At 45.2% G+C, this 23,223-nt stretch overlaps 4 protein-coding genes across 4 annotated transcripts; 3 read left to right on the top strand and 1 right to left on the bottom strand.

Annotated features, from left to right (window-relative positions):
- Positions 1 to 6,290: 6,290 nt before the first annotated feature.
- On the top strand, positions 6,291 to 6,540 carry M430DRAFT_14862 (hypothetical protein; the record flags this gene model as incomplete). The annotated part of the gene is made up of 2 exons (XM_024863133.1): positions 6,291 to 6,299; positions 6,373 to 6,540. 2 exons carry the CDS (start codon positions 6,291 to 6,293, stop codon positions 6,538 to 6,540), a joined length of 177 nt encoding a protein of 58 aa, XP_024725120.1.
- Positions 6,541 to 10,955: 4,415 nt separating this feature from the next.
- Positions 10,956 to 13,550, top strand: M430DRAFT_38353 (hypothetical protein). Its single transcript, XM_024867236.1, has 4 exons — positions 10,956 to 11,191; positions 11,238 to 11,562; positions 11,618 to 12,462; positions 12,534 to 13,550. Exons 1-4 carry the CDS (start codon positions 11,093 to 11,095, stop codon positions 13,182 to 13,184), a joined length of 1,920 nt encoding a protein of 639 aa, XP_024725119.1. The 5' UTR covers positions 10,956 to 11,092; the 3' UTR covers positions 13,185 to 13,550.
- Positions 13,551 to 14,153: 603 nt separating this feature from the next.
- On the bottom strand, positions 14,154 to 15,418 carry M430DRAFT_24029 (hypothetical protein; the record flags this gene model as incomplete). Its single annotated transcript, XM_024865002.1, has 7 exons — positions 14,154 to 14,484; positions 14,534 to 14,613; positions 14,666 to 14,734; positions 14,866 to 14,879; positions 15,034 to 15,053; positions 15,100 to 15,271; positions 15,376 to 15,418. 7 exons carry the CDS (start codon positions 15,416 to 15,418, stop codon positions 14,154 to 14,156), a joined length of 729 nt encoding a protein of 242 aa, XP_024725118.1.
- A 2,706-nt stretch (positions 15,419 to 18,124) lies between these two features.
- On the top strand, positions 18,125 to 23,165 carry M430DRAFT_14859 (hypothetical protein; the record flags this gene model as incomplete). Its single annotated transcript, XM_024863132.1, has 2 exons — positions 18,125 to 18,188; positions 18,259 to 23,165. The coding sequence occupies 2 exons, from the start codon at positions 18,125 to 18,127 to the stop codon at positions 23,163 to 23,165; spliced, it is 4,971 nt and encodes a 1,656-aa protein (XP_024725117.1).
- Positions 23,166 to 23,223: the final 58 nt, after the last annotated feature.

Below are 23,223 nucleotides of genomic sequence, written 5' to 3'. Positions count from 1 at the left end.
TTGCTAGATTAGGGGCGGCGTACTACAGCTCTTTTTAGTAGTATAGTTAGAGTAGCTTTTAGCTTTAGGCTTTACGCTATTTTATAATCGCGATCGACAAATAGTAGATAAGAAGACTAACAAAGTTAGTATAGTAAGAGGTATAGGGGGTAGGAGGGTAGGGGGGGGCCTGTATACTAAATTAAGGTTAGCTTAATAAAAGAAAGGTAGGTAAGTAGTAGAGAGTTGTCTATTTATATATTATAAAAATAAAGGCTCGGCAAATTTTTAGTAAAATCAATTTACTTTATGACTAACTACCCTACTTATAGTGCCACAACAATAGTACTATATAATATAATAAGAATAAGGATAGTAAGACGCGTTAAACGCGTTTATCTATTGTTTATTTTAATTATTATACTAATATTTCTACTAATCGCGTAAAAGAGTATTATAAAACATTATATAGAAAATTTTAAAGTATTATTTAAACTTATTACTAATTTACTTTTAAACCCCCTCTCTCCCTTTCTTTTTTTACCTTTATTTTATACCTATACTATTTAATAGTCTAAATATAGAACAAAGAGTCTAAAGAACTAAGAGTCTATTAAATTAGCCTAAATATTAAACAAAGAGTCTAAAAGTAAAGTTATAGCCTAAATATTAAACAAAGAGTTTAAAAGTAAATTGATTTTACCGAACATTTTTTACTTCTACTACCCTACCTCTTCTACTACTACCCTACCTCTACAACAACAACAACAACAACAACAATAACAGGTATAGTTTACGTGTCGATCTATACTAATCATTATACTAATTATTAACACAGTTAATTAATAACAACAACGACCTGATCCGCGGCTTACCTTTTAAAGAATTCTTTTAATTAATCTGTAGCTCTCTCCTTTTAAAGAATTCTTCTAATTAATCCGTAGCTCCCTCCTTTTAAAGAATTCTTTTAATTAATCCGTAGCTTACCTTTTAAAGAATTCTTTTGATTAATCCGTAGCTTTCCTCCTTTCTAAGAATTCTTTTAATTAATCCGTAGCTTTCCTCTTTTTAAAGAATTCCTTTAATTAATCTATAGCTTTCCTCCTTTTAAAGAATTCCTTTAACACAGATACAAGAAGGCATATAGTAGGTATAAGTTTACGTATTGATCTATACTAATTATTATACTAATTAATAACATAGTTAAATTTTAATAACTATAATAGTAACAATAGATAATAGTAATAATAGAAACTTAAAGCGTAAGGCCGTAGAAGAGCTCTCGACAAACCTAAACACAATTAAGGCACGAAAGTGCTAGGATACAGACGACAAAGTTGTTAAAAAGATTAATAAAGTAAAAGCTACTGACTAAGGGGCCGTAACATACGCTAAGAAAAAAGTAAAAGAGACATCTAAATTTATTAGTACATCTAATATATAGAAACAACAGATACTTAACGATGTAAGAGACCGAGTTCTACTATAAAGGTATGTTTAACTTCTATATACTAAAGTATTTTATACTAATCTTTATACTAATTAATATTAGATCGTAAACAGGAAAGGACTAGAAGACCTTAGCTTAAGAGCTAGGCTATAGCGAGATCGGCAGACAATTTGCTATTAAAGATAATAGAAATCTTGCCTAAGAAGATATCGACTTTAAAGAAGAAAATACTACGTAATATAAAAAGATGTAGTAAGAGGATAAAAAATTAAATAACAAAAGCGTTAACAAAATTAGCGATAATATTAATAAAAGGGGAGTCGAGGTATAGTAGAGCTACGTCTAGGTATACTAGTTCTATATTAGATTAGTATAAAGATTAGTATAACGCTAACTACGCCTAAGGTAATATAGCCTAAGAGTTCTGCCTCTAGTAGCGGAAATAGCGCTAGAGCAAGAGAAGCTTTTATCGTAAGGTAATAAAGCTTAAAAAAGGAAGAATAGAACAGCTAAAGAAGGATAGGCCGTATTATCTAACGACAGACAGGTACGTGTCCTAGTAATTATTATACTAATCTTTATACTAATCTACTATAAATAATAAGGACTTACGAGACTTCTTACTACCTAAGCGATTTTTTACATTAGGGGAGAAAGCTATATAGAGGAACATAGCTGTATAGTATAAAGAGGATAATAGATAGGTAGATTTGCTAGGGCCTACAGATTAGTAGCCGGAAGATCCGGAGATTAACGATATAGGGTTTACGTTTTCTAACTAGCGCTCTAAGCATTACTAGGCGTATAGACTAATCTACGCTAATAAAGAGCCCTCTAATAGAACGTACGATCGCGTCTTCTTGTCTAGTACAGACCTCTTTGTAATAGAGGATTCGATTAAGACTAGGGAGATGCTAAAGGCGTTTTTTTGCGTTTAATTTTCTATAGAAAAGAAATACAAAATAATCGTTCTTTTCTTTACGTATAACTTGTATTTAGTTATAATACTCTTATCTATAATAGTATAGCCTACAATTTATGTAGTAGAAATTAAGATGTCTAAAATCAAGGATTATTAGAGGCGTACTACATGTAGTAAAGATTACGATTCCTAAAATAAATAAACAAAAGGACGGCTAAGTTACTAACAGTACATAGTAGTAGAATCAAAGCCTTTAAAGGATCTTTAAGAATTCGTTATTACTATAAGGACGTACTTAGCATAACTTAATGTATTATATTATATATTTATACTAATCTTTATACTAATCCCCTTAATTCCTTCTTTTTTAAATACAACTTACCTCTTTTTTTAAACACAACTTACTCTTCTAAACATTTGTATTATCAAAAACTACCCCTTACGATTACAACATTATATAATGTCTTTATTATCTACTACTATGTTTATTCCCGATTCCTCCTTAGCTATAAACCTATTTAGTAATAATACTATTACTAACAGACCTTCGCTAAATACTATTAGCTAAAGAAATTAATGTTTCTAGTAGACTAAAGACTAACATCACTAATTCCTTACCTAGTAGCTACAGACAGATTAGGTAGCTACAACAGTAGGTTTAAATAATACTAACGTAGTAAAACAGCTAGGTTAGGACACAACTAAAAGATTAGTATACTAGTAACAATTCTACTAGGCTACAAATCGGCATACTAGTAAACTAGTAGTTATATGCTAAAAGTGTTCTATAATACTTGCCTATCCTAATTTAAGAGTACCTGTAACTAGTACTACTACCCTTACGAAACACCTAATGTCTAAACAATGTATTAACGTATCTACAAGTTAAAGTTAAGGCTTACAAAGACAACTCTCCTTTTATAAGGCTGTTTTATTATCTATAACTATAAGTATAACTAGTTAGTATAAAGATTAGTATAAACTAACTAGTATATATAGTCTACTGCCCTTACAACTAAGGCTTTTTAGGACTAGGTCCTTAAAACGATCGTTTCTTTACAACTTCCTTTCCGGGCTATAGAAAACACTAATCTCTAACGGCTATTAAAGCTGTTAAATCCTCGTTTTTAATTGCTATTAGTAACAACTATATAGACCCGCCTAACATAGCGCGTTACCTAAGTTAAAGAGAACATGCTTACAAACCTAGTACTAGGCAGTAAGGTAGCCTTGTCTCTTAATTATTAGTCAAGTCCTACACGCCTTTTGTTTATAGGCGTTATAGTATATTATATTAATAAAGACTAGGTACTTTAAGAGGAGTTGATTAGGTTTAAAAACCTACGTAATGTTTATTTAGGACAGGCCCTAGCGATAGTTGTTAATGATTTACTAACAAATCTTAACCTAACTAGTTAAGTAATATTAATTACAACTAACAATACTAGTAATAACTATACGATAGTAGATAAAATTAATTTGTATCTTAAAGACGTACTAAAGAACAGTCGTTTTCTTAATAGGCAAATCTAACATATTCCTTATTTATTACATATTCTTTAGCTTACTATAAAAGCGCTCTTAGGTACAATTCGACTACGACTAACAAATAAAACATTTATTTAGGATTAGAGGAATAAACAAGAGATAGACGAGCTTAAAAGGATGCGACAAGTAGGTAACTAGGGCATACTATATATACTAGTAAAGGTATAGATTAGTTATAATTTTTATACTAATCTTTATACTAATTAGATATAGATTTAGAAGCTCGTAGTACTAGTTAACTCGAGTAGGTAAAGACAAGAACATTTCGAACAGATTTAAAACGGGCTAGCTCGTAATAATCTAACACGTCCTCTTTAATTAATTATAGACGTAGCTACTCGATAGGACTCTACTGTTTTAATGTTAATTTAAGTAATAAGACTTTAGAACGCTATTAACAAATTTTGTAAAGATTATACAGTAGTATACCTGTTTTAGATCTTAAGTGTCGAGTAGGATCAAATCAGATATTTAATTAATCTTCTTTGCCTATTTAATTTTTTTACGACTACTATCGGCAAGACAAAGAGCATTACCTTACTATATACTCTACAGATCTATAACGAGTTGTTTAAACGCCTAACTAAATCCTACTGTCGACTAAAGGTAAAAGTTAATTAAAAACCATAGGTTCGTATTCTTATCTAAGGTATTAACGCTACTAAGGCTAAACTCGACTAATACTATAACAAGATATATATAGATCTTAGTAGTATTTATACAATAAGTATAATCTTAAACCTAAGGTTAAAATTAGAGACTTTTAATCCTAACTATTGTTAGCTTGATTTTAAAGTAAAGGATTAGCGATTAGAGTTTAAGGAGTAGTTTTATAAACTATACTAAAAGAACTATCGTAATCGCGCGGGAAATTCTAATCGTCTTTAAATACTCTAAGAGGTAAACATAGATACTATAGTATTAGCATTAGATTAAGATCGATCGTTAAGTATAGATATAGTAGATAACGAGGTAGATACATAGCTTAGGATAAGTAAGTTATTTTATACTAATCTTTATACTAATCGCTAACTTAAAACTAGAACCTAACAACCGTACACCTCTCTTAGTTTAGTAGTAGCTTAAGACTCGTCTCCCTAGCCTTATAGCGATAGCTAGAGACTTACTCTATATTCCTCTTGTAGGCGTTAGTGTTAAGCGCCTCTTTAATTTTTTACGTGATGTATATAGCTATTGTCGTAGCTAACTTAAACCTCTAGCTATCTGTGCCCTTATGTTAGTTTTTTTCTCTTAACTTTAGGAGGAGTAAGGTAACGAGCTTAGAAGGATACTTTCCGACACTATTAATGTTAATAGTATAACTAAAGAAGAGATAGAAGCTAAGCTAAAGGAGCGGGAAACATCTGTTAACTTACGTCTAAAAGAAGTCGACACGTAAGTAGTAGATCACTATATTAGTAATAAGGAAGGAGAACTAAACCGGCCAGGCTATTAAGCGCGAACACTATAGATATAGAGACGCCTTAATACTATTACACATAAGAGGCTCTTACAGGCTCGTTCTGTAGCTTAAGATAATACCTAGGTACTCTCTATATCTATACGTAAAATACGTAGTACACAAATAGTAGAGCGTAAAAGGAGGAATACTATATAGGATCTGTTAATCTATAATCTACTAGAAGACCTTAAGGATAAGGACATTCTTAAGCTAGTAGTTAATAGAGATCGTAATAGCGTAGAGTCGGTTTTACTAACTCTACCTCTAGGATCTAAGCTAGAGACTCTTAGGGGTATTAATACGCTAAGGAAACAGGTACAGGAATTATAGGATAAAAGATCTATTTTAGATCGCGTAACAAAGTAGGCAAGGACTTAAGGATAGTAGAGCCTAAGTACTAAAATAAATATATATAAAACTATTTTGATTTATTTATTTTATAATCGTTTAAACTTAGGATAACTATACTAATCTTTATACTAATCTTTATACTAATCTTTATACTAATCTTTATACTAATCTTTATACTAATCTTTATACTAATCTTTATACTAATCTTTATACTAATCTTTATACTAATCTTTATACTAATTAATGATTATGACCTTAGGTATCGCGTAAGTGTAAAGGTACCTTAGTGCCTTAAGATACACTATACCTATAGGTTAGGTCTACCCTATAGGTTAGGTCGTAGATTTATTTAGGGACCTATAGGTTAGGTCCTATTTACTATAACCTACCCTATAGGGTAGGTACCCAACCTATTTGGTAGGGACCCATAGGTTTCTGCGCAGCCTAAGAAAGAGGGGGGGGGGATCCTCCAAAAATCCATTCAGCGGGTTTCCCTCGAAGGTCAAGCGCTTCTGTTCTATTATCGGGAAGATAAATCAGGTTATTAACCTCTATCCTGTTGGGAACAACTAGACATCATGCTGAAGGTTGCACAGTTCCAGATTCGCTCTCACATCTCTCGCGCCATGTCTTGTTACAGGTGCCTCATTACCTGTGCAGTACACACCAGTAGCTGTTCAACTCTCGACCTCACAGCCTCCTCCTGTCTTGTTTTTAGGCTTCTACGACGCCGATACCACCCTATCCTGTCTCCCTCGCCATCCTCGATCCCCGCTCCCCGTCTCTGAGGGCGAAAGTGTGGGTGGGAATCCTCGCGAAGATCTATGATCTGGCCCTGCCCTGCAGGCATCTGCAACGAGAAAAACTCGGTGGATGCCATACCTCCCGCAGTGATCAGCGAGCGTGGCATCTCGGCATTGGAGATTTAAAGTTTAGGCGTGAAACTCTCGGCCATAGGACCTCACCACGTGAAGAGCGCCTCCTTCTCGTGCAGTGCCAGTACTCACGAAGGAGCAGTAGGCTTTGATTAAGCCTGAAATCCTGCCGTGCCTGTGCCGTTTTCAGGCATGTTGGCTGTTTGTTTTTGAGACGGTATGCAGAAATAAGTGACTTCTTAGGATATATTTAGAAATCCTGAACGGCGATCATAGATTAGGTTGGAACCAAGAACTTTCTAATCTCCCTTTCGTCTTTTTGGGCACCTTGAGACTTGACCCTAACAGAAGAGGAATGTAGTAGGTGTACAAGATGTTAAAACAGACTTTTTGGGGGGATCGAGAGCTGAGCTGTGCCGCTTGCTGTGCCGTTATACCACCACGAGATGAGATGATCACAGAGACGTTGGCGATGACGCGCTTTAGCGTTGGGTGCGAATCTGAAGATCAACTTAGGTATCTGACAATTGGATAGAGATCTATGTTTATGAGATTTTGTGCATGTGTGGGGGGAGAGGATGAAAGGGAGGGCGGGAGCGAAATTCCTCAGGATAGGAGGTTTCCATCTCCCCAAATGCCCTTATTATCGCACTGGCGACGACTACTGCTAGCAAGAAAAGACAGGACTACGATCTGTTTTGCTTTCGATACTCATGAATTATTACATCAAGCGGGGGCGTAGAGAATGAAAGAAGTAGCAGCACGATTCGCAACTCTGGCTCTGATTGCGAGCCAGCACCAACTTATCACGAGGCTATTCGGGAGGGTACCGATCAACAAAGTTCAAAACACAATCACCTGTAACCATAACTAACAGAATCCCGAGCCCGGAAAATCTAATCCGGACTCCAATCCGTTTGGCCGGCTCTCCCCGCCACCAACATTACCGCATAAACCATAAACCTTCCCAGCAAACTTTACTTCACGTATCCGGCCGATCCGCCATGTCTCCCCCTCGCAGAATCTCAAACAGCGACCCTTGCCCTGGCCCCCGCTAAGTTATTAATCCGGATTCGAGGGTGCAAAATGTCTGAAGCTTGAATTGTTCGCTGTCGCTTTAAAAAAGCTTGAGATGTATCGGGGATCTAGAGATAGGATAGTGCTCTCTGAAGAAAAAGATAAGGGGACTTCGAATAGATTGCTGATTATAGAGGGACTCACATGTTATGGGTACTTGGTAGGGATCTCGCAGGGACACTGTCTGATTTGCTAGGGTCTGGTGGGGTTATAACTGGGGTTGGTAGGGGAGTGATGAGGGGTCTGAGCTCCTGTCAAGTAAATACTCCGAATTGAACCCGAATTTGGCTAATGAAAAGAAGAGAAGAAGTAGAAACTACCTGTGTCTATTGTGGTATATTTTCAGGCAGTGGATGGGCTTTTGTGGCGAGTGTACAATATTTTACAGTAGGGATCTGAAGTTGCGGATTCGAGTGGGACATCAGATATGATAAGACAAGTTCCTGGCTAACGAACCCACAACCCGACAGGGCCCGTCCCGGGACATTTGTGAGCGACCCAGGTATATGAAAGCATCTAGAAACAAGGGTCCGCAAGTGAGCTAGGAGTTATTCGGGCGATATGCGGAGATTCGAGTCGGTACGTCTGGATTCTTGATTGATATCCACGTTTTCGCTGTGCATAGCGATTTCTTGGAAGCAAAAAGAGAGAGGGATAAGGTGGAAAAGATTGGAGATGAGGGACCAGGAAGAAAAGCTTGGTGGAGATAAGATGCTTGGCATAAGGAGGGGCTTAATACTCCGAGTATCAGATAGATTATAGATTCTTCCACCATACAGTAGATACAGTAGATTCGAAGATCACCGTACAGGAGGGGGGACCCGTCTCCGGCTTTTGTTGCAGGGCTTTGCGTTTTGGATTTCGATCTCTATATGATTGAATGATCTGAAAAAATGAATGTGCGGATAGCAGTTGCGTTGTTTCAATCCAGAGATGTGCTCTATGACCCTCATGATGTGATTGATAAGTCCTGCGGTTCCGCATAGCTTTTCACAAGTTGTCTCTGGTTCAATCGATCGGTCCAGATTCCAAACTTGAGAGGATAACGGTAGTAGCACCTTAAAGTGTCCGTGTGGTTACAGCATCACAACAGTGACTATCGTCAAATGCTTGGCAATATTAAGAATATCCATGGCTATAATAAGCGTACTAGGCGTCGATGAAACCAAACTCTAGTACTATAAGCAAGCAACGCCTTAGTAATATACGGAGTAGTCTCGAGAGCTTCCGGATCCAGGACAGTGACCGGCGAATGCGCGATCAGACACCAAAGCTCAGAACTCACAGTAGAAACTCGATGCTGGTTCGTGTGATATCCCTATTGCCAACCATCTGGGCTCTTCACACGAGAGTAGAGCAGCGAATAACCTCACTAAGCACCTAGTCGATGACTCTCGGTCCCTCTCACGCGTGGCCGCAGAGAATCTCTCAGCTTCCAGGTTTGTTTCTTGCTGGCCGTGGTGGCGCAAATAGTGATCCAGAACAAGTACAGCAGAAACAGCTGCCATGTTTAGCCATCGTTTCCATGCTCCACCAGAGAGGCTGAGTCGAGCCGTTCCATGGGCCCAACCGGCATAGCTCCCGACAAACGTCGTGACAGGAGATGCCGGACGAACGCACCCTTTCGAGTATCAGGAGCGCTGTCAGCTAGAGCTCCCGGGTCATCCAAGAACCATCCGCTGAGATTCTGATGCGAGCGTTCTGAGGAGTACGGAGGGAGGGAGGAGAAGTACAGTTCTTTGTTCAAGCTTTCTTTGAGACCGTCGTGGTTTGAGCACAGGGATCGTCGGCTCGCACCCCAGGATATTTGACGCACAGGCGACCTGCCAACCTGCCAGGCTACCAGTGCTTGTTGACAATTCAGGGTGTGTACCCTGGACGGCTTCTTCTATACGAATAGAAGAGCGTGGTTGCGGTGAGGTACCTTACTACGCTTCCACCAGCATCAAAAGGATGTTTTCTAAGTTCCAAAAGTACTGTTAAGGTATAATAGTAGTCTCAGGGTATTCAATGTAGGGTTACCATAGTAGGACTCTAGGGTTACATTGAATGTTTCGGAGATCCTTTCGTTTCCGGGGGTGGTGAGGGGAACAGTATTGGTCCCCGTAGATACTGTATGTAAGGTACATGGCTGATATCAAATCAAAGAAGACCAGAATTCCGAAATGTCGGAGCTTTTGAACTGTGGCAAGCTTTAAGCTTTTATCTAGGTATAGATACGTGTTTGACCATGTCCTTCGTAATTCGAAAATCTTCTGGCAAGCGTGTATGGTTGACATATAGAGCAGAAGGCACCGGAGACCCGGAAAAGGAACACTTAGAAGCGAAGATCATTCAGCAATACTGAGATCAGATCCAGGGAGTTGAAGCCCTGATACAAATAAAGTAGAAGAGGTGAATATACTGAGCACTAACAAAGTATGTAGGGAATGTTCTACCTTCGAATCTTTGGCCTCGAGTCTCGCTATGAAGTCAAAAAGGTAGCGTCCGTGCCAGAAGGAACTCCGCTTCAATTCCGACTGTGACGGTGCAACTTGCTTTCCCTCTTTACCAGAGTTGATCACCCTAGATTCTTGGACAGACACAGTAGAAGTCTACTGATCCCCTCTCCGAACCCATCGTCAACTGTTCTTCGTAGCATCGTGTCCCGCCCGCAATTGCCCCGGCCTCTCTCCTACGCGATCCCCGGAACATGCATCCAACCCATACACACACTCCCGCAGGAGGATCAGGGTACATCGCGAGGTATTCAACTCTCAAGCCTGCCATACCGCAGTACCATTCTCTCAGGGTGCACGGCACTCGAGCCCTGTCTGGTAGCTGCAGCGCCGTGCTTGTGCAGGCGGGCCAGGGCCCCAAGCGGTTTCGTCCCAGCCTTCAGGTGCAATGCCAGAACACCAGAACTCCTGGCTAGATGCTACTACGTGCCGTTGCAATCCAAATACACGACTAATGTGTAGACGGCACATCAAACGCGCCCCGTGCATCTATTTTCATCCAGCCCCCTCTTCTTCGGCGTCTCAACACCGCAACGCTCCTGTTTCCTCTCGTGGGTTCGCCCTCCACCCGGCACCATCGTTGGAGCCGGGTGCCCCCAGTCATCCTGGCTGCAGAACATATATGTGACCTAGTGGTTTTCTATTATGATGTATAATGCTACTCGCGATGCTAGATGCTCCTCCACGATACTAAATTCTTCTTCTACCACCCACAAGCCAAGGGCGGGTCCAACCGCTTGGTGCACATAAGTATATCCTCCTGCCGGCTCGTTGGGTCAACTGCATTGAGTCCCTATACAGGAATCATATATACCTACCTGCCTTTGGTACCCCTTTAATTTTTCATCCTTGCTTTCGATCCCATAATACTTTTGTACCTTCTTTCTTTCGCCGCCTTGAGAGAGCAGGTATCCTTGACGGCAGTATAATATGGCCCATATCGCCAACTGCTTGTTCGACTCTTCAACGGGGTTGGGACTCAATAATTATATAGCGAGAGAACTCTCCCCCCATCCCCCATATGAATCTGTATGTTGTTTCTCATCCTCAAGAAGCTATTACTCACCAGATCTAGAAACCAAAGACTCCACCTCCAGAGACCCCAGCAACAGAAGAGAGGGAGAAGTTCGTCTGGAGGATGCATCAACCCAGCGAGACCCGCAAATATTTGACATTCTCAAAAGAGAAGCTTTCAATAATGGCAGGACGCAAGAGCCCGGACTCAGAGAGCACCTTATCGTTAGGGCAAGGCGGAAGCAGCGAGAAGGACCGATCCATGCGCGTCGCTGGGCTCCGGTTAAAATCCAAGGACCAGCCCACCATTCGAACTGGACGACGCAAAATAAGCGTACCCGAATTGGGGCCTATGACAACGGTGCAAGAAATAGCCATGGATTCTCGTGAGTCTGGGTTCAATCCTGTTCGTACATGTGACGCTGATCAAAAATGAAACAGCAACAATACCTGGCCGGCCACCGGTACATGAAAGATCAATCAGTGCCCCAGGTAATAGCTGGCGGCAAAATCCTTTTGGAGAGAACATGGTGAGATGCATAACTGGGCCTTCATTGGAAGAGCATTCTGAGAAGATACCTCTATCCAATACTTTATCAAATACCAAGATCCAGACGGGCGACAATACCAGATCAAGGCCACTTGGCTCAGTACCAGCACCAACGAGACGGCCAGGATCACCAAGGTCTCTTATGCCGCTCATCATTCCCTCGTCGTCGGCCCCAAAGCCCCGACTTGCCCAACAAGGATCAAGGAACGAGATTGAGTTGGATGACGAGACTCCAGGCCCGGATGTCCCACCCAAAAGTGCGAGGTTGCTATTGGAGCTGAAAGGGTCCCCGTCGACTGCGCCTGTCTCCACACCTCAAACATCTTTAACAAGTGCGCCCATAACAAGTACTCCTCTTTCATCTGTACCACAGCCCACACCCTTCTCCGCACCGGTAAACCGCAGCTCCCCCCAACCATGGAGTGCTTCACCCGTGACCCATACTCGCTGCAATTCGGAAACCAGTTCCCGCACCGAACAGCACCCTTGTCACCGACGAGGGGAATCCGAAGGTGGAAGTATCATGGATCGAGGGCGACCAAAGAAGCGATTAATATCAAGTCCCCTGAGAACAGAAGAACGAGAAGCTTGTGAGGCCCTTCCACAGGGAACTAAGCCCTCAGATGTGATGAGCTTACTGCCAGCAATTGAAATTGATTTGCTTAGAAGGCAGGCCGTTGGGCAAGCGTCCCAGTTCGAGGTTCTCAACTCCAAAGACGTCGACGCACTGTCTCGCGTAAGTTCTCACTTCGTCTCATCAACCTTTCTCCCATCCCTTTCTACACCAACATCCTAACGTACTCAAAGGAACTCCGCAGTCTCGACGAGCGCTGCGAATACCTACGTAAAACCCACCGAAATCTTCGGTCCGGACGCCGCAACCTGCACCAGCGGATCTGCTCATCACTGCGCTCGCCGCGCACCGCCCGCTTCTCGAATGAATCCATCCTAAAGCAAGAAGAAGCACTAGCTGAGCTCGACGCCTCAATCGATAGCTGGGTGTCTAAGCTAGAGCAGGCGGAGAATCGACGGATCCGAGTGCGCCAGAAGCTGCTGGAACATGTGGCAGCGGCGCTGATCGTGCAGGCACCGGCAGCGCAGGAGAAGATGAGCGCGGCGATGCAGAGCATCCAGATGGGGATGCGCGGCCAGGATACGCCGCCGCACAGCCCGACCAAGAGCCAGAGCCCGACACGGCTCCCGACACCACCCGAGGAGGTCAGCCCGCAGTCGCCGGTGCCGGTTGCGCGCGGCGACGTCGAGTCGATCCGCATCTATGCGGACCCGGGGGTGTACGCACTGCTGGCAGACATTGAGGACGAGATCAAGGATCTTCAGAAGGGCAAGGAACGGAAGCTGAGCTTCGAGACGGAGAACGCTATCGAGGCAGGCATCACGCTCAACCCGGTAGCGTTCGAAGGATTGGTGGGAAACCATGCCAGGTCGCAAACTTGCTGATCAGGTCTATGGACATCATCATGATCTTTTTCTTCCTTGTGTGGATATGATGTATGAAGGATGAGTGAGATGTTGATGCTGCAACGGCCATCCGGTTTCCTTACCTAGGCGCACCGCATCAGTTTGGTTCGTGTGATACATTTGTTGTGTTCATAATACTAACACCTACCGACCTACCGGCGTCCTTCACTCGTTCAAGACCGGTGTGGATGGCAAGACGTTCCTTCAAAAAATGATACCCTGTTTTCAGAGTCGTTCGTTGCATAGAGCACGACTACCTTAGATTGTTCCTTTGTTGGTTGGGAAATGGGGCGGCTTTGTTATGTATGTACCTATCTTAGAATAACCATGAATCATCTTCACCAGAACCTCGATATCATTTCGTGACATGTACTCACTCGTCTTGGATTTACTTGTTTTTGATTAGATGACAAACCGCATTCCGATAGCTGGACGAGGCTGCTGATTGATATATGTATAGAGACGATCTCTGGGGATTGAAAAGGGAGAAGGGGAGTGGGAGGTGGAAGAAAGTGAGGAGTCGTACTTGATTAGAGCAGAGTGGAGTATTAGGAATCGTGGGGAGAGCTGTAGGAGCTTGTGAATATCTTAGTTCGAAAGCTCAACATCTCCAGCCGCTCTAGCTAAGCAGACTGCATGCATGCGTAAGAAATGGAAATTTCACGGATGAGGACGCAGAGGAAAGATACCCCGGCTTTGATAATGGAGAGGATTGTTTCGTATCAGACGCAGTTGATTTTTGGATTTTCGACAAAAACGAGAAACCCATGCGAGAAAAAAGGCAACCTTGTATAATTGTGCTCCCAGAGGAGGAGGGGAAAACAAGACAAAACACCCTTCCCTCCATCCCTTTTCCCTCCATTTTCCCTTTTGCTTCCTAGGGTTTGGACATTATGCATAATGACTAACGTACTATAGCTCCCTGCCATTGCTGATGCTCTGATCCATTCAACCTGCAAATACTAGCCGCTGCGTTTTGAATTCATACTCAGTTCGCCTTTTCGGGGCAGTTCTTCGAGACGTGTCCGCTGTTACCGCATGAGTAACATTTCTGGCCTTGGGTGCAATCAGCCGCACGGTGACCGATCTCTCCGCATGAGTAGCACTTCTGGCCTTGGGTGCAGTCAACTGCGCGGTGACCGTAGCCACCACAGGAGTAGCAGGTCTGTCCTTGGCGTCCACCGAATCCACCGCCGTAGCCACCCTGGTTACCGCCGAAGCCTCCATTGTATCCTCCAGCCTCTGGGCAGTTGCGCGCAATGTGGCCAATCTTTGAGCACTAGAGAAGTGTTAACGAAGTCCTGGTCCCTGTTGCTGTTGCTGCATACCTTGTAGCACTCCTGGGATCCAGCACCGGATGAGAATCCACCTCGACCAGCACCCTCAACTGGGGCGTTGGTGCAGTCTCCTATGTTTTGTTAGAAGATGTGTTGATGCGCAAGGAATCAGGAGAAACGGACTTGCGATATGTCCTGGCTGAAGGCATTTGTAGCAGGTCTTGTCCTTTGGTCCCTCGGGGCATTCACGGCCTAGCATATTGTCAGCATGGTCTCGTTCTCAGAGTTCAATGCGTGTCAGTGAACATACTCATGTGTCCTTCACCTAAAATCGCATGCTCATCAGTCTCAAGTTCATGGCAAAGGCCGTTGTGGTCACTCACCACCACAGTTGTAGCTATCAAAACAACATTAGTTTATGAGCATCTGAACTGCGCAGGGGAGCCTTACCACTTAGCTGGGCCACGGGTTGGGCAGTCGCGTGCCTAAGATTCAACGTTAGCAATGGAAAGAAAACCAAGGGTAAACGGTCGGTATTTCACAAGCCGTACCTGGTGAGAAGCATCGCCGCCTATTCAAAGTCAGTTGAGTTTCTGGTATCATGTATCATGGTGTACAAGTGTGCTGCAGTGGTGTCGCATATACGGTCTTGGCGATCGATCTGCGCCCATTCGGGCAGACCCAGGCAGTGCTGATGGCCGCGCTGATGGACCACGCCCGTCAATTGGCCGGATTGAATTGTAGCAAGTAGAGTGACTTGGACGAATCTCAATGACCTGGCAGCGCGATCTATGCCAGCGCGAGTGCGGTCGCAGGATAGAAGAGGACGGAGACGTGCAAGACGTGGGATGGACGGTGTGGGGAGTCAAGAGAGGATCGGGCGCAAAACTCACAGTTGTAGCAGCCACGGGGCTGTCCACCGCCATAGGAATCCATAGTTTGGGTTTTTGAAGGAGTGTTTTCTGCAAAGAAGAGAGGACCTGTTAGTGGGAATGCGCGAAAGTTGACTGGCAGCGTGAAGGCCGTAGAGGGAGATTGAGGTCTTGGAAGGGGAGTTTCATGGTGGGGTCAAGACTGAGGGCGGTGAAGGCACGAATTGCACGTACTTTTGGGTTTAGAAGAGGCGGGTTCTGGTAGAGAGAGGCAAGAACTGCGGTAGACACGACAGTTCTCTTTAATTTGCGTGTTGGACGAGAATAATTTTGAGGATGGAGGATCTTAGGGGAGAGAGGGTCAAAAAGTTTCGGTTGCAGTTCTTTTGTTTGTGGCCAAGCTAAGCGTGCTAACGAGTCTCCCGCCGCGAACAAGCGATCAAAGCGGCCAAAGACCCCCCCAAGGACCCCAAACGACCCCAAACCCGCTCCGCAGCACTACTGTGTTTAAGTGCGGACTACGGCTATTATTGCCATCAGCTTTTTACTATTCTTGTCTTCTTTTTTGGAACCCGCCCACCGCGCCACTATGGATGAACCCGCCCCCGTTGACAGCGGCACCGTCGCTTTGTCTGGAGCGGCCGCGACTGGGGGAGGATTGAGGGGCGGTCCAGATTGGAGTAAGGCAAGGCAAAGTAAGGCAAGGCAAGGCAAGGCAAATCTATATTTATTTATCTTTATATCTATTTGCCTATTCCTACTAATTTTTATATTTGTTTCCAGAGGACGCGGGCCCTTCCTCTCTGCTTCTCGTGACACACGCCCCTCCCTATATTTCTCATTCTCCCTCTGCCTGGGTACATCCAACTGTTAGTTGCTGGGTGAAGTCTCTTCGTTCGCCCTCATAGCACACTCTTCCTGAGCAAAGCAAGGCTCTGGCGTGGTGGGACCAGGTACTGCGTCCGGGACGAGGATTGCAATACAGGTCCAACCTCATCTCGCATTCTCTTCCGCGCCTCCTTGCATCAAGTGCGCTGACGAGGCCCTGCTCTTTCCTTGCAGTAGCAACTTGCGATCAACCTCTCAAGCTCGAATAGTAGCCAGAGCCTTGAAGAGATCGAGTCTCCCCTGAAGTATAGGGTCGACTTGGCTCTTGTATCGAGTCCATGTTTTTCTGCTTCTATCTTTTGTCTCGACAGATCTTATGTTTGTTGTCTTATGCGCTTTGAATTATTCCACACACAGAGAGAGAGTCGGAAGACTCGACACGGACAACTGCATCCGTCTGCGGGGTTAATCTAATTCGATTGTGAGAGGGTTATTACATTGCATGATATCCGCCCCGACTGTGGCCTACCTAGCGGTGGCCTCTTGCTACTGTTTCTAGTTACAGGTGCAGATGACTTTGTTCCAAGAACAGTTCGGCGGAGTGGGCAATGCGAACGGCGTTTCCATGTCTTTAATTCTCGGTTGATTGGGTGCCACGTGATACCCATTTTGGGAAGCCAGGACGATGTTTGCTGGCTCTCTCTTGAAGATGACTACGGCGCTCAAGGTATACTGTTATACTAAATATGGGACTGAGAAGCTGGTGCCGTCTACGGTCGCTATCATGAGATATCGGCTGCAATTGCCGCCGTGAGAGTTGGGTCTGCAAATATTTGAAGCTGGCATTCATGACGAGAACTTACTTCTTCCTGCTTCAGCGTTCTCTTGGGGTCATTGATCTGATTTTCAATCAGTGAAGCATTAATACAGCTTCTATGCATGAGACTCTGTCAGGTTTCTTGGAGGCTACATATCCATGGTTGCTGTTGGGGGGTTCCATTGTCTTTGTAATAGGCCTTATATACACTCTCCTAAGAGAAGGAATATGTCGACTACAAGTATATTAGAGTGAGAGGAACGTGTCTCATTGTTCCATATTTCCAACATTTCCATTACCGCGGCACGTTTAACAAAGATTGACACACAATATGAGAGACCTATAGTCATATTATTTGTAGGAAATACGCAGTTCTAATATCTTTGGTACTTGTAGTTCTCATCATCATCTGTCAGGACCTGGGGGAGACTAGGATCAATATTAAGGGGTCAAAGACCTGACTCATATAAATACGCTAGGTAATGATAAGCAATATGAAACCAAGTGACCGGGGAGCCTTTTGATTCGACTAGTATCTAAGGTACCTGAGTATGTACCTAGGTATACCTCGTGACCTAGTACCACGTGACGGTTATTTATTCTATATCCACACCGTCAAGTGATCCGCCCGCACAGCTTCATCATTGCACATGTCGCACCAGTACTTTATAATTCGTACAGGGGTCGACGAGTTCACATTTGTTCCTCATCTCGCCGTGCGGCATCCTAGACGCGAAGACGCGCCTGTCAACACCCCCTAACGGCCGAACTCTAACGTCCACAGCTTTGATATCCTATCTCCGAACACGTCAATCTACCTCTATATATTCTTGGACGTGTTAGCTGGCTATTGTATACCACGAGGGAGTGAGGCGTGGCTTCTTGGGTTCTCAAATACACAACCCCCCGAATCGACGAAGACAGGAGCCATGACAACCTGACCACGCTTGGCATATCTGTGGATTATTCTCGATGCTTCCTCCTCTATCTCCAAATTCTAGACAGTACTTGAGTCGAATACCGGATCACAAACGCTTGGTAAATACATCGGGACGCCCGGGACCCAAAGCTGCATAATTAGCAAAGGCACTTGAAAGGGGTCGGGCGACATCAATAACCGCAAAGATGGCGCCGGGAGGGGGAGGAAATATTAAGGTGGTGGTGAGAGTACGGCCCTTCAATAGCAGAGGTACGTCCCGAGCCGTCTTTAATCGCAATCCATGTTCTATCACTTGCCGCACGCTCTAACGCTCTCCTAGAAATTGATCGCGGGGCAAAATGTATCGTGCAAATGAAAGATCAACAAACTCTTCTTACTTCACCACCCGATGCCGAAGAGCGAAGTCGAGGTGGAAAAGCGAACAAGGACACCGGGTTGAAGGTCTTTGCTTTCGATAAATCATACTGGTCGTTCAATCGTGCCGACCCTCATTATGCCGGACAAGATGACCTACATAATGATCTTGGGAAACCTCTCTTGGATAATGCTTTTCAAGGATACAACAATTGCATTTTTGCGTACGGACAGACTGGTTCTGGAAAGTCATATTCGATGATGGGATATGGGAAGGACCAGGGTGTTATTCCAAAAATTTGTCAAGATATGTTTGAACGGATCGGAACGATGCAGGAGGACAAGAACGTCAGGTTTACTGTTGAGGTGTCATATTTGGAGATCTATAATGAGAGGGTGAGAGATTTGCTGAATCCAAGCACGAAAGGGAATCTTAAGGTCAGAGAGCACCCTTCTACAGGTCCATACGTGGAGGATCTGGCCAAGTTGGTGGTTAGCAGCTTCAACGAGATTGACCACCTGATGGACGAGGGAAACAAGGCCAGAACGGTCGCGGCGACGAATATGAACGAGACAAGTAGTAGAAGTCATGCCGTCTTCACCCTTACCCTGACCCAGAAACGACTGGACACTGAGACCAATATGGCCATGGAAAAAGTTGCAAAGATTAGTTTGGTGGATCTGGCTGGTTCTGAACGAGCAACTTCGACCGGTGCCACAGGAGCTCGTCTAAAAGAAGGTGCCGAGATTAATCGATCGCTATCAACACTTGGTCGAGTCATTGCTGCACTGGCGGACTTGTCAGAATCCAAGAAAAAGAAAGGCGGAAAACCAACTCAAGTACCATATCGAGACAGTGTCTTGACATGGCTGCTGAAAGACTCCTTGGGGGGTAATAGTATGACAGCCATGATAGCGGCCATCTCCCCAGCGGATATCAATTTCGATGAGACTCTCAGTACCCTTCGTTATGCAGACAGCGCAAAGAGAATTAAGAACCACGCTGTGGTGAACGAGGACGCCAATGCTCGAATGATCCGTGAATTGAAAGAAGAGTTGGCTACACTTCGAAGTAGGCTCAGCGGAGGCGGTGGGGCGACGGAAGAAGTCTATGCCGAGGGAACGCCGTTGGACAAACAAATCATTAGCATTGTGCAACAGGATGGAACAGTCAAAAAGGTTTCAAAGGCAGAGATTGCGGAACAACTCAGTCAGAGTGAGAAGCTGTATTCCGATCTGAATCAGACCTGGGAGGAGAAGTTACAGAAGACCGAGGAAATTCACAAAGAACGAGAGGCGGCATTAGAGGAGTTGGGCATTAGCATCGAGAAGGGGTTTGTGGGGCTGCATACGCCGAAGAAGATGCCACATCTTGTCAATCTGTCAGATGATCCTTTACTGGCAGAGTGCCTGGTATACAACCTGAAACCCGGGACCACTACCGTCGGTAATGTCGAATCCAAGGCAGCTAATCCCTCTGAGATCAGGCTCAACGGCAGCCGTATTTTACAAGAACACTGTACCTTCGAGAATGTTGACAATAAAGTGACGTTGGTACCGAAGGAGGGAGCAGCTGTCATGGTAAATGGAAAACGAATCACAGAAGAAACGCGTCTACGGAGTGGATATCGTGTTATTCTTGGAGACTTCCACATCTTCCGGTTCAATCATCCTATGGAGGCTAGAGAAGAACGAGCACAGCAAAGTCTATTACGGCATTCCATGACCGCGAGCCAGATGCAGGAGCACTGTGAAAAGATTTCCCCATCCCCAAGTCCTATACCTAGACATGAAAGGTCGATCAGCAAAGCAACATCGGAAGCTGACTGGGAAAGCAGTCGGCCTGACTCCCCAATGCCCTCTCAACGAGGAGGTCGTGATTCCGACTGGTCCTTTGCTCGACGTGAGGCTGCTAGTGCGATTCTTGGTCCAGATCAGAAAATCGCTGGTCTTACCGATGAAGAGCTAAACATCCTATTCGAGGATGTGCAGAGAGCGAGAGCTGAGCGCGCTGGCCGAGAGATGGATGATGACATGGATTCGGTGACTTCCTACCCTGTTAGGGAAAAATACATGTCGAATGGTACTCTGGATAATTTCTCGTTGGATACCGCTTTAACGATGCCATCAACACCTAAGCAGGGCGAGGTGGAGGATAAGATGAGGGAAGTAAGGGAGGAAATGCAAACCCAATTGGACAAGCAGAAAGAAGAATATCGGGATCAATTGAAAACAGCTGAAGCTGCGAATGTGGAAGTTGAAGAGATCAAGAAGGAGAAAGCTCGGATGGAGGAGAATCTCCGAGAAGTTAAGGAAGAGATGCTGAAGCAGCTGGAAGCCCAACGGAAGGAGTTTGAAGAAAAAATTGAACAGATGGCATCCTCGAAGCCGAAACCTAAAGGTCGGACGCCGTTGTCCGAGGCAGAGGTGGCTATTGCAAAGAAGGTCGTGGATCATTGGCGAGGACGGAGGTATGTTCGTATGGCGGAAGCCGTCCTCCAATCTGCGGCCAATCTCAAAGAAGCACAAGTCATGAGCCAAGAGATGGATGAAAGTGTCGTCTTTCAGTTTACTATTGTCGATGTTGGACATGACATGTGTTCGTCCTACGATATGGTCCTCAATGGTATCTCAGGAGAAGGGGACGATCAATTCCTCGAGAGCACCGCAAAACCTTGTGTAGGTGTCCGGGTCATGGACTATAGGAATAGTGTCGTGCACCTTTGGAGCTTGGAAAAGCTACAAGATCGTGTCAGGCGCATGAGGCAGATGTACCAGTACTTGGATCGACCACAGTACCTCCAGCATTTCCAGCTGGACAACCCTTTCACGGAGACTTGCATGCCGGAGTATACCCATATTGGCGATGTTGATGTACCACTCGCAACGGTCTTCGAGAGCCGGGTTCAAGACTTCAGTCTAGACGTTCTCTCACCGTACACTTCGCACGCCATTGGTATCATTAAGCTTTCACTGGAGCCGTCATCAGCACGAGCACCGTCAAGTACTCTGAAGTTTAACGTCGTCATGCATGATATGGTAGGTTTCGCAGAGCGTGAGGGTACAGAAGTTCATGCTCAGTTATTCATACCTGGCATATCTGGAGAATGTGGCGTCACAACAACACAGATGATTAAAGACTTCGACGAGAGCGCGATCAGATTCGAGAGCGTTCACAGCATGAGCGTGCCGATGTTTGGTCCCACGGACGTGTCATTACGCATCGCTATCTACGCAAAGGTTTCTTCAATGCATCTTGATAAACTCGTTAGCTGGGATGACATGCGAGATAATGTTCCCAAACCTCAGCAGAAGCGGAAAAATGCGCGCATCTCGGAATCTCAATTCTATACGGAGGAGAAGCACGATGTCTTCGCAAGGATGCAAATACTTGAGCTTGCTGAGACTGGGGATTACCTCCCGGTAGAAGTTATTCAGACGAGCGACACTGATATGGGGACATATCAACTGCATCAGGGTCTTCAACGCCGGATCGTGATCCACTTGACTCACAGCTCCGGCGATGCCCTACCCTGGCAAGCTATCTCGAACTTGCGGGTCGGACGCATTCAACTCGTCGATCATGTCGGGAAGTCGCCTGGTCTGAGCTCTGCTACGGACGAAATCCCCCTGAAACTCGTCTCTAAACCGATGGTCAAGCAAAATGCTAATGGCACCAGCGACGTGACTGTAATGGGACAATGGGATTCCAGCGTGCATGGCTCATTGCTCCTTGACCGAGTCACCTCTGATAAACATAAAGTTCAGATGTCACTCCTTTGGGATGTGACGTCCGAGAAGCTTGCTGAGCCAATGACCTTCTGTATCAATGTGTGCTCTCAGATAATCTCGAGGTCCTACGTACGGTCCACAAGCATGTTCGCCTCGCTATTTCAGAACGTGAGAATTGTACATTCCATGAGCGGGGTCTTCACGATAGCGGTCCGACCGACGCCCGTGAAACGAGCAGGTGATCTGTGGCGGATGAACACGCAAAACGATTATGTCAAGGGTGAAGAGGGATTGACAAATTGGACGCCCAGAGGTGTATCGCTCATCCGCGATTACATCGCCGCGAAGCGTCGGAGAGTACGGTTTGCAGAACTGGATGCAGCACGGCCCCTTCTGCGCAAGATCGATTACCCCAAACGCTCCATGGTTGTTGCGAATGGTCATGCGAATGGTGATAAACACGGCGATAGCAATGGCGATGCGAATGGCGAATCACAAGATCGCCCACTTCCGGAGCACGAGAAGAAGATACTGGAGAAGTACGTAGGCTTGTGGAAGCTCTGCCACGACCCAATCACCAGCATATTGACACCATCCAACGTCGAACCGCCTACCAACGGTGCCCCTCCCTCCAGACGCCATCCAAAACCAACCCCTATCCACCACCCCCCGACCTCTGACGATGAGGAGGAAGCACAACGCCAACCGATGTTCCTGGCGACCGTCACCTCCGTCCCCAAGAACGCGACGATCCTCAAAGGCGGCTACCTCTTCACCCCCTCGGCCGACTCTACACGGTGGGTACGTCGGTTCGTCGAACTGCGACGTCCGTACCTGCACATCCATTCCGTGCCGGACGGGGAAGAGATCTGCGTCGTGTCCCTCCGCAACTCGCGCATCGACCACTCGCCCCAGATCGCTAAACTGTTGCAGCGGGAGGGGGCGGGTCGGGCGTCGAACGGCGCTGGGAGGGTCCGCGGGGGAGAGAGCGACGCGGGCAGCGTCTTCGCGGTCTACGGCACGGATAATACGTGGCTGTTCAAGGCGCGCAGCGAGCGCGAGAAGGTGGATTGGATCTTCGCCATCGACCAGGCCTATTTCGGGGGCGGCATGGGGCACGGGGGCAGTGATGATGATTGAGGGATATCCTCCCCGTCGTTGGAGAGCAAAGAAGCAGAAGCAGAAGCAAAAGTAAAAG

This window comes from Amorphotheca resinae, assembly GCF_003019875.1.
Source record: "Amorphotheca resinae ATCC 22711 unplaced genomic scaffold M430scaffold_1, whole genome shotgun sequence".
NCBI classification, from domain to species: Eukaryota; Fungi; Ascomycota; class Leotiomycetes; order Helotiales; family Amorphothecaceae; genus Amorphotheca; species Amorphotheca resinae.
The sequence above is the reverse complement of the archived record's forward strand: the minus strand, read 5'-3'. Positions and strand labels throughout refer to the sequence as shown.